Raw genomic sequence first — 12,064 nt, forward strand, 5'->3', positions numbered from 1 at the left:
CCACAAAGAGACCACAGCAAGACTTTAAAAACAAAACAGAACAGAACAGAACAAGAACGAACAGCAACAGAGAGAGAGAGAGTTTAACAAAATAAATCTTAGTTCAACATAAACCACCAAGCATGTGACTGTGATGTATCTCATTGGGTAAGAGAGAGCCACTGACCACACAATTGCTGAAATGTCTCCTGCGAAACTTAACAGATCTGGCCCTTGCAGTACCTTAAGATTGTGGATAGGGACTTGTTTGTTTTTTAAATGTTGTCCCTCAAAAGGAAGCTGCGAAAAGTTAGCATACAGCAGACATTCCAAAAGCATTCCTTACAGATGAAAAATAATTACAAAGATAATATTGTTGAACGGCACAACAAAACAAACCTATACTACATAAAGTCTTTCTTCATTTAAAGATAGGTACTCAGGTTGTACTCTAGAAGACAGGCTACCTCTAAACGAAAGACAGAAGTTTGCTGACAGCATCTTCACTCCCTGGGTCACAATGGACATCCTTGTTTGCTTATTCCTCACCCTGCAACAATTGCTTGTAGCTTTTTCTGATACTCTAGGACACTGTCCCAGGCGGTAAACACTATCATTTCCAGGTGTGGAAGTGAGCTGAATGGGTAGATAGGCTTAGCACTAATTTTCACTGGGATCCACTTTTCCCAGGAACACTATTTCAGATTCCTAATTTGACCTCTCCTAACCCAAAATGGCAGAGGTGAAGCAGTGACCCTCTCCTTGAACAGACAGAATGGGCAGGAGGTTGCTGTGACCTTCACTTGGGGAGCAAAGCTTTGTCAGCTCTGTTCTGGCCTCTTCTATGGAGCAAGGCACCTTCCCAAGTCTTGTCTCTGGACAAGATTTCTATCTTTTCAGGCCTTCATCATTCGGCCTGAGTTTGGGGGCCTTTTCCTGTTCTCTCCTTTGACCAAAAGTTCTCAAAATATAAAACCCTGGTTTCCTCAAGTGTAGTTTCAAAGCAAGTATGTGTTCTTGTAGCAGACATCTTCTATTTCATTGCATCAATCTCATGATAGCAAATGCCACATTTGACTCCAAATCTGCTCCAGGCTAGTCCAACTTTATGCACAATTATCCAGAAGAGGAATGGAGGGCATAAGTCAGCTTGGGTATGGTCCTCCAGTGGAGAACCTCTTGAGCACAGTTAGATAATGTAGGCACTTAAAGCATGAGGTCCAAGCAACTTAACACATGTCACTCCAGAGCCACCTCTGAAGGGTGCTTCTGAGGCTTTCCTTTTGGAAAGTCTCAAGTGCCATTCCCCACCTCTACCTAGGCCTTGGGATGGCCACTCAAAAATTCCTCCTGCATTGCCCGGAAATGGTACATTCTACCCAGCCTCCAGGCTGTTTAGACTCATTTCACTGGCATGTAGATTCCTGCTCTGATCTAGGTGTTTCTGAGTTCATACAGAACTCTACCTTTCACTTGCAAGACACCGTGAAGTCTTACCATATTTTTTAAAGCATTACCATGATTTACCCAAATGTTTACTCCTCATAAAAAAGAATCTTGATTTCTGGGTTACTTCCTGATGTTCTTTTTTCTCTTCTTTAAAAAAATAAAAATCACTGTTTCCACAAGTGCCACAATGTGACACAATTTATTCACTTGTTCACCACAGTGGTAAAATATTTTAGGGCACACGATTCATTTTTCTTCCTTAAGACAAAGCAAAATAACGAGGGAATCAAATGGGGAGGGAGGGAAAGAATGTGCTTTGAGCAAATGTAGGTCCTTCCAGTAAAAGATGCTTTCACTAACCCACATCCAATGGGTTGGGGGAGGGGGATCTGGGAGGTGCATCATGGGAAGTGGAGTGTGAGCATTTTATGCAGTTGCCTTAATTTTTATTCACTTTCCGGTCATCTGATTGATATTGCAAACAACTTTACAACATATAAATGTATCTTTTATAAACCAGAATAGACACTGAAGAAGTTCTTTGCCCATCCCTACTCCCTGTGGGAACTAAAAAAAAAAAAAAAAAAGAAACAAAACAAACAAACAAACAAAAGAAAACACAAAACAAACAAAAATATACCCCTCCCATCCCCCATCCCCCTAAGCCAGTAAAGCAATGACAACAGCACCTTGACATTGTTTTAATTCCAACGCTATCAGAAGTTAAAAGCAGTAAAACAGATATAGTACTAACAAGAACGAAGATACTTACTGTCTAAAATGTAAACGGAATGTTTTGGTTCAAATTTTTGTTTTTGTTTTTTGTGTTTTTTTGTCTGTTTTCTGAAAGAGGACAGTTTATTATCAATTCACAATTAAAGCAGCATGCAATTTATTATTATTATTTTTTTAAACTTTTTATGTTTTCAATTCTTGGCAACGGCAACAAACCACAACATTATCGAGGAATGTAATGCAGACTTTTTAAAGTTGTGCGCAAATGACTGTTTCCCTTCTGGTCATGGATATGTCCAATAAATAGATTGTAGAACCACTGTACTGTATAAACTTCATTTATACATGCAGTTCATAAAATTATTTTTTTTCTTAACTGAATAATTTACCCTGTTATGTATATATACAAATAGAATAATTTTTGTCTCAATATAATCTATACAACATAAATCCACTATCTTCCCCTCTTAATGGTCAATGTACATACACAGGAAGTGTCTATCCTTATGAACCGCCAGCCAATGCGCTTTTTGCTATCCATGGTGAGAGCCCGCACGTACGACTGGGTAGTTCGGCACTGGGAGTTCCAATGCCTTTTGTCTATGCCCCTGCAGCCTTCTTTCGTGTAGCCCATGGGATTGCACTTGGTCTCGTAGAAGTATTGCTTCAGTTGGCCTTTCGACACAGGGACTTTTTCCAGGACGGTGACGGTTCCACCCGACATGTCCACTGCAGTCTTTTTATCTGCCGCTGTTACCCACTCGCTAATACTGTCACACACACTGAGCTCCCCGCGGCGGGCAGGGTCGGAGTGGCGCCGGACCCTCATAGACATGTTTGCAGCATCCAGGTAATTTTTGTATTCCTCAAGCAGAAAGAGAAGAGGAGGCTCCAAAGGCACTTGACTACTGAGCATCACCCTGGAAGTGTACAAGTCCGCGTCCTTATTGTTTTCTTCATTGGGCCGAACTTTCTGGTCCTCATCCAACAGCTCTTCAATCACGTGTTCAAAAGTGTCAGCCAATGAGGTGAGGCCTCGTGAACCTGCCTTGGGCCCATTCACGCTCTCCAGAGTCCCATGGGTCCGCACACCTGGGTAGGCCAAGCTGCCTTGTCCTCGGACGTTGGCTTCTTTCATGGGGGCAGCCTTCATGCAACCAAAGTATGAAATAACCATAGTAAGGAAAAGGATGGTCATCACTCTTCTCACCTGGTGGAACTAAAGGAGAAAGCAGAAAAAAAATACAAAGAAACTGGTTAGGGCTTTTTTTTTTTTTTTTTCCTTCACAGGGATACCATGTGGCCCATCTGATTGTAATTCCAGACTATTCTGCGGGGTCAAGGTTTTTTACGTCTTGGTGATCAACTCCAGCTGCACTAGACACAAATCAATGTCAGTAGTGTGCAATATGTGGTTTAATATAAACCAGAGACATGCAGTGTTCTCCCCAGGACTTAGCATATAAACCTGAGATTAAATGGCTTCTAAGCAAGTGAAAAAATTGTGGCTTCATTTCTCCTCTTTCCTCCCACTTTAGCAGCTTCATAAGTTTAATTTTTAATGATCTATGCTCATGCTGTCACAAGAAACACAAAATCAGAAATGTTACTAAGCAACAATTGCAAGTTTTTTTTCAAGTTAGCAATGCTGTCCCTTTGTAGGAATGTGTGACAAAAACAGCAGTGGCCTCAGGGATCCAATGAATCTCTGGCTATGTGATGCCTAGTCATGAACAGCCATCAGAGAGCTATAAGGAGCCTTTACATTATTTTTCTTCTCTCACGGAGATAATCTATTATAGTGAAGATGATAGGTATTTCTACTGGATTTTACAGACAGGGAAAACAAAGACCATACAGGACTGGCCTTGTGTCATTAAAAAAAAAAAAGTTTATATTAGAACTTGGGGTTCTCGAATCCAGTGTTCTTTCCACTACACCTGGGTGGTCATCACTAAAAATGTTTTGCTTATTCCCAAACAGAAATCATTTCTTCTACATTCATTCTAATGATGTTTCTATGCCTGAGGCTGATGTCATGAGAACAATGTGTCAACTTAGAAAAAACTGGAAAAGTCAGCATTAAAAAGGAATTTAAGTCAATTTCAAATGCCTCCCATATGCAGACTCCGTGTTTATCTCCACAAATTCTCTGAAGCCCTCACCCTTTGACTTTTCTGCCTAGTATACTGATCTAGCTAGAAAGTTCAACTTTTCTTTTTATTGGTCCTGTGTGTGTGTGTAAACTCTTGAGTTTATCATGACTTTAAAAAAATCTGAGTTGTATTTTACACACTTTGGAAAAGGCAGTTAGTGCTTCTTTCTGTGCATTTGAAGTTTCCTGGGAAGTCCCTTAATGGCACACCACAAAATTAATCTCTTCCTGTTTGCCAGAGGGTTTTTCTACTAAATTTGGCTCTACATCTGCAAGCATTCTCTATGAAGCCAATTAGGATAAACGAATAAGTAAAATGAAAACATACCTATGGACCAACCCAAGGTCACCGTCAGGTGTTGAAGGACTTAAGAATCACTTACCTGCAGTACTGTGTCCCTTAGTAGTAAAGAGTAGCATTCCCCAGCCCTGACACTCTAACTTTATTTATTCCTACTTATCAGTTCCAGAGCATGGACTTATAAAAATACAGACATACTCACATGTGCACGCGTGTGCATTTGCGCGCGCGCACACACACACACACACACACACACACACAGTGTCATCATGCTGTGAAAGTCCCTAGGAAAAGAGATTATTTCTGCCCATTAAGTGTTACTAAACACAAAGCCAACCTACCTCCAGTCATTAAGCCATAGTGCAGAAATGGCTGAAGACTTTTGTATTGAAAAATCAAATGTTTCTGTGCTCCACTTTTGAAAGAGAGAACATTTTCTACCACCAAGAAACTATATCATCCCTAAATATCAATTTCCTCGTAGATTCACTCTCAATTTGCACATAAGCAGGCATACTCATAAGTGTATGGACAGCACAGTGATCTGAGATTAGGAAGGGCAAATTGGTTTGTATTAAATGTGGTTATTCATTCTGCTAATATTTAAAGTTTTGTAAATATTCTGGATTCTGCATCATCAAAGAAATGGATCCTCCAAGGAGGTTTCTATTCTGGGCAGGCAGTATTTCCACCACTGAATGAAAGAAAACCCTTTCTCCTAATAATCCCAGTCCAAATTAAAATAACCCCAGGGCATCCTCATATTTAGGTCAATTAAAGAATGTAAATTTAGGAGACTTTACTGTAGTTGCCTATATCATATTGGTGGAAATCTGCTGTTATCAATAATTTTAATACCATTACTTACAAATCTATGATACCATCAATTTAAAGCCCACCATTTTATGTACTGCCAAAAACTATTGCTTTGTGTTTAGAACTTTTATTCCATATTTACAGAAAGAGTTATTTTTGACTTATCTGGAAACAATTTTTTCCTATATAATTTTGTGCATACTTTTTAAATAAAGCAAAGTAAATTTCTTAAGGCAGTGGCAACTATGCAGTGACTAGATAACCAACAATAACGAGATAATGTCAAGATAATGGAAGATGCAAGCCCACTGGACAAATGTTTTTTAAAAAGTGAATTTTAGAATGAATGACATGTAAGTTTAATAAGTGTTTACTCATACTAACTGTGTATAATGGTGTGAGGTACTGAGGCATCTTACTTTATTATCACTACACTAATGAGTCTTTTAATGATACCTTTTTCTATCCTTGACTTGAGGTTTACTCTGCCTTTCACTGGTCTCATTTACCTTTTTATTAATAACTTTATTAGAAAACTAATTAGTGCTTTACGGATGATTTTCTCATCAGTGCCACAAGCAAATACTCTGAAGAAACAACTGGCATCTGAGTAAATATCACTTGGCTTTCATTGTAAGTCCAAACATGGCAGCATTCAAAGCTGCACATCAGCAGAGATTCAGTTATTAACTACATGCTGATAAAGTCAAATCCCACACCTCCAGCCCTGCCCTCTGAGTGGCACTTCTGCAAGTCTGTCTGCCTACACCTAAGGACCTCAAGTAAATGAATGCAACAATAAACTCAATACTTTCTGTCAGAACAAATGGTACTTGCCACCTTTTCTTTTTTTAACAACATTTTCTGATATTTTGGGCAATCCAAGTGGAGGCTAGAAATTCTGGAATGAAGTTTGAACATGAATTGCCTACAATTAATTAAAATATTTCTACTATCAATCCCTTTTTTTCTACCCCACTTCTACACCTTGGCTCAGCCCTCATCATCTTGTTTTGTGACTATAATGTCCCTTACTGTATTGGACATCCTTATAGCTCCATTCAACTCTGATGAACATTTCCTGAAGGACCACTCTCATGCTATTGTCTTACACAAAAATCTGCAATGACTTTTTTGTTCCATCAGATCAAATCTAGCCTCATATTCAACACTGTCCAAGATCTGGCCTCACTCTACTTAGCTAACTTTCCCACATAAATCAATGCTTCACTTTCTTATTATTAGTGGTTCATCACTGCTGATCTGATCAGGCCAGAGCGCTTTGTTGTTTGGAAGTGACTTGTTTTGCTTATTTTGACAAGTCAATTGATTGATCAATCAATCAATCTCTCCCTCCCTGCTTCCTTCCCTTTCTTTCCCTAACTCTACCTAAATCTTGCTTACTCTTCATTGACCTGGTTCAAGCATCGTAGCAAACCTGCCACCTTCTCTAATGAATCTAGTACACACTGCCTTCTTCTTTAAAATTCCCCATTATTACTTTATTTAGAACTTCATTCCCTACTCACTCATTAATGGCATTTGCTAATTAAAACTAGTCTTCAGTTGGAAGATAAACTCTCTGAGGGACTGGATCATGTTTGATCTCCCATAATGCTAACACAGAAAATTTAGTAGTAGGAATCAGTAAAAACTTACTAATAGGTTTATTAAACCAGGAGAAAAAGACAGTTCTCACATAATTTTCATAAAAAGCCTTTTTCTTTGGAAAGAAACAGTGAACACAGTGAAAGTTTCAGGTAAATTATGGGCTGTACTAACCTAAATTATAAGCTCTAAGGAATTTGACAAATGGCAATTATGAGCCACAATTTCTTGAGTTCTTTGGGGTAAAACTTTGAATAATTAAAAAGCAAACAATGCTACTATATATTAACTGCACTGCTATATCCTGTGTCGCTCTGTTTCTAATGGATCTTGGGAGACTTGGAAAGTGATCAATATTAGTAGTAATAAGAGCAGAACTTAGAAATTTCAGTCTTTTAGCTTCCCCTTTCTTGTTCTTCAGTGCTCTTCAGTGAGTAATCTTATATACCATACTTAGAAATTATAAAAAATTAAGAGTTTTCTGCCCCCTGAGATGGGTCTTGATCAATCAAAAGATACAGAGCCTGTGTAATATTGCTGAGTAGATCATTAGTCTATAAATCTATTTTTAGTTAATAAATGCATTGGCACTAATTTTTAAAAAAAATTTTTAAAATACCTTTATTTTATTTATTTTTATATGGTGCTGAGGATTGAACCCAGGGCTCACACATGCTAGGCGAGTGCTCTACCAGTGAGCCACAACCCCAGCCCTGTACTATCTAATTTTGTTCCAAGGCTCACAACAACCAACTCAACTACATTTATAAAATGCTAGGAAGATTTTCTGAGTCCCACTCTCAGGAAATTCAATATAATATACAGGGCTAAAAAGAAAATCAACAAAGTAGAAAAGAAATTTAGCTTGAAGCATGACTCACAGGTCTTAAACCTTCAACAGGAAGAATATCCATCACAGCATGCTTTCCTGCTATATAGACGACAATAATTCACATTTTTCCAAAAGACTACAGAATATTCATAAATACCATCTAATTTCACTGTTATAAGGAGACAGGTGTTGTTATTCCCATTACACAGATGAGACAATTATACTGTAGAGAGGTTAAGTAATCTGTCAAATGTCACTAAACTAATAGGTCAGTCACCCATCTCTTTAGTCAAGCTTTACCATGCAGTCATGTTGCCAGTTTTAGAATACTAGGCTCAGGGAAGAGAGATGCTCTAACAAAGAAGGAGCTTGTAAAGTATGGACACAGTCTTCTGTGGTTGTCTATAACCTTGTGTCCAACTTTCTAAAGGCAGCACCATTAAGACACTACTTTGCAGGATTGGATTAAGCATGATCCCTGGGATCCTTCAACTTGTTAAGGCCTGATTACTCTAGAGAATGGAATTTCAGATAATTCTTTCTCGTCAAAGAAAAAGCTTTCCAAAAAAATTTAGGCATGTTAGAACCTAGTTTCCAAGGCCAAAATAAGAAGGGGAAGCAAACAACAATACAGGTAATTTAGGTATATAGAAAAAAAGAAAATTAAAAAAATAAAAGTTTTATTTGTTCCCCTGTCCTCCTTGTTTTTGTCTGTGAGCATGTAATCAAAGAAACCATGGTTTAATGATATGGTGGCTCATTTTGGACAGCTCCACAAATGACAAGAATGATCATAATGTTAAAGAAATGATAAATAAATATTTAATTCCTAACATACATGATACAAACCTACTAAGGAAACACTTTAATAAAATCTTGCATTAATATTAAAAAAAATATTTCATTTACATCTAGTTTCACCACAGCCATGTATCCACTTTCCTTTTATTTGTTCAATTATCATACATGGAGTCTATTTTGCAGTGTTACAGCCTAGGAAAGAGGCAGGACAGAATTGTAACTAAAATATAAAGATAGAAACGTCCCAGGAAAAGTATGGTAAAATTCTGGAGTGAGAGAGAAGTTACTTCCAGGTAATGAAGAAATGCTTTGTGAAGAGAGGATTATGAAGAACTTGAATATATCCAAAAGACACCAACGGAGGTATGGCAACTTGATGAATGGTGTGGAGTTTGGAAGACATGGACTAAGCATTTGCAGAGGAAAGTTCTGGACTAGGAAAAGTAAGAAATAAGATGGAACAACTGTTAGATTTTGGAAGGCTCTGAGGGCAATAAAGAGATTGGACATGCCTTATAGATACTGAAGAGTCATTGAGAGTTTCTGAGCAGAGGGATATTTCAAGAAGACCAGTTTATTACTACATGCAAGACTGATAAACTGGAAGAAACAAATTATTTTACTGATTTCATTCTTAGTGACTATAAAGCCTTAAAAATAAATACTAAGCAGATACTCAAGTATGGAGCTATGAGTCTGGAGCTATCTATTGGCTAAAGTGGATTTCAAAAAGAAAAGTGGGTACAAAGAAGTATGCAGACCTGAGTCTTAACCATGTCTGGGTTGGTAGAAAGAACAGAATGAGGAGAGGTGGAGGTAGGTGAAACTCATTCCATTTATAATTACACCGATGACTGGTTCCATGGCTCAGCACTTTTAATTCAAAGATCTCTAAACACTTTGCAAATATTAAGTAATTAAGACTCATAGGACCCTGGAGGTGTAGGTAACTATAATTATCCCTGTTTTGTACAGGAGGAAAGAGGATCAGAGTTTTTAATCAACTCATCTACTTGCTGTGGTTCCCCTGATAGAACAAGATCAGAACTCAGACTCTAAAGAAAACTAGGCCTTCACATAGAGGCACTAAATTGTCTCGTCCCTGTACATTATTTCTACAAGATTTTCTCTTTGAATATGTATTGTTTAGCCCAGACTACACAGACAAAAAGACTCCCACATGCTCCTCAAAGAAAATAAAAATCGAATTCCAAAAATAAAAGGAAAAAATTATTATTACATATGTTTATTTTTATTTGGATAACTATTTGATTGAACTAATAAATATTTTAGAAAATGATATCAGATAATGCGGATGTTCCAAAGCTTTGAAGGAAGTACCTTAAAAATGTACTTTCTAACCATAATGTAATTTATGTACAAGGATATCCAAATTGTTTCTATAATGGTTAATTTTAAGTGTCAGATTGACTGGATTAAGGAATGCCTAGAAAACTAGTAAAACATTGTTTTGGGGTGTGTCTGTGAGGATGTTTCCAAAGGAGATTGGCACATGAGTCAGCGAACTGAGAAGTCCACCCTCTTTGTGGGTGGGTACCATCCAATTGGCTAGGGACCCAGATAGAACAAAACCAGAAAACAATTTGATATCTCTTTCCTAGAGCTGGAAATACACTCTTCTTTTCCTTCCCTTGGACATCAAAACTCATTTCACCAGTAACCCCTCAGGTTCTCAGGTCTTTGAATCTAGACTAAGTTCTACTACCACATCCAAGGAGGCCTTAGCTTGCAAAGAACCTGGCATAAAACCTCATCCTTCATAATTATGGGAGCCAACTTACCTAATAAGTCCCCTTCCATATATTTATATCTAGCTCCTAGGTGCTATTGCTCTGGAAAATAATATAACTTCCAACAAAACATAATCTTTCATATCAGTGTACTCTCAGATCCTCTGATTTGCCACAGTATTGAGTGGCACTTGCAAACATTACTTAACCTTCCTAAGAGTGCCAGGGAAATTGCTTATTCTCAGTTCACGCCTGGAGTTATAATGACATATAACTACCATTAGATAAAACAATATATCTTTTCCTGAATCATTAATTTCATGAATAAATTTACATGTATCTTTGTTAGCATCATAGTCGTAGTTCTGTGACCTACCTCTACTCTCCTACTCTCCCCTGAAAAAAAAAAATAAGAATTTTTCTATTGGTAGGAGACCTACCCTTCTTCAAGAGTAAAACTAGACCACATACCCCATAATGACATAGATCAGGCATTCTCCCCTGAATTACTACCTAGAACAATTTATAAAGCATGTTGCATATACTAGGTTCCCAGGCACTGAAAGGCTTAATTCTCTTTGTGCTGGTATTACCCGCATAGTATTTAGAGAGGTGCAGTTAAAGTTAGGTGGAGGTTTTTGTCAATGAATATTATGTCTCTTGCCACCTGACATCCCAACCTCAGACAAGGCTGCCATCATACAGAGGGGCCCAAGTGCTTCCATCATTGTTTTCCCAGGAAACCTACTGTTCTACTGTAGCAAACGAAGGTTCTCTGAATGCCAAAGCCATCAGAGCTTGTAGTCCCATCTGTGCCTTACACTTTTCTTTCTGTCACAAGCAACATTGCCCAAGTAGCATATACTTCTAGCCTATAATAAAGAAGTCTTAACACCAAGCATAACCAAGTCACATATCAAATGAATAGGTTGTCGGAAAATGCTTTTCTAGGTATTCTTTTTTTTTAATATTTATTTTTTAGTTTTAGGTGGATACAATATCTTTATTTTACATGTATGTGGTGCTAAGGATCGAACCCAGTGCCTCGTGCATGATAGGTGAGCACTCTACCACTGAGCCACAACCCCAGCCCCTCTAGGTATTCTTTAGAATTACCATTTTTCTAGTTTACAGGATACAAATGGCAGTTGACACTCAATTAAAAAGTGTAAACTCCTAAATTAGGATTCCCCTTTCTTTGGAATTTCACATGGGATTTGCTACAATTACTAAAGTAAAGTGAGATTTAATACTAATTTCCACACTTGGTAGAAGGTGACATTAATTTGCAAGATAGTCTCATTAGTTCCATGAAGTTTTAGTGACTGACTCTGTAAAAATTATTAAATAAACACCATGTCTAACTGAATGTGTCCAACACTGTGAAGTCATGGGAGAGGGGATTTTCTGTAACGGGACAGTGACTCTAGAAGTGGTAAGCAGGGAAATTTAAAAAAAAATGTTATTGTCACACAGACATTTAAATTATACTTAGATATATACTTTTGAGTTTATAGAAAAATTTCAAGAATGAAATTAGTTTAATGTAGCCTGAATTCTCAAACTTTGGACAATTTTGTTTGAATGTTACATTTATAAATTAATATGAATGTAGTTCAAACTTGTTACTAAAAGTG

General features: G+C 37.6%; 1 protein-coding gene across 1 annotated transcript in view; it reads right to left on the bottom strand.

Annotated features, from left to right (window-relative positions):
- Nucleotides 1–2,368: 2,368 nt before the first annotated feature.
- Bdnf (brain derived neurotrophic factor) overlaps nucleotides 2,369–12,064 on the bottom strand; it is a 31,079-nt gene continuing 21,383 nt past the window's right edge. Inside the window, exon 2 of the mRNA XM_076844286.1 lies at nucleotides 2,369–3,382. Within this exon, the coding sequence (XP_076700401.1) occupies nucleotides 2,618–3,382 (765 nt within the window). The 3' untranslated portion in view covers nucleotides 2,369–2,617. The remainder of the gene's footprint in view (nucleotides 3,383–12,064) is intronic.

Source organism: Callospermophilus lateralis, chromosome 2 (genome assembly GCF_048772815.1).
Source record: "Callospermophilus lateralis isolate mCalLat2 chromosome 2, mCalLat2.hap1, whole genome shotgun sequence".
NCBI lineage: Eukaryota > Metazoa > Chordata > Mammalia > Rodentia > Sciuridae > Callospermophilus > Callospermophilus lateralis.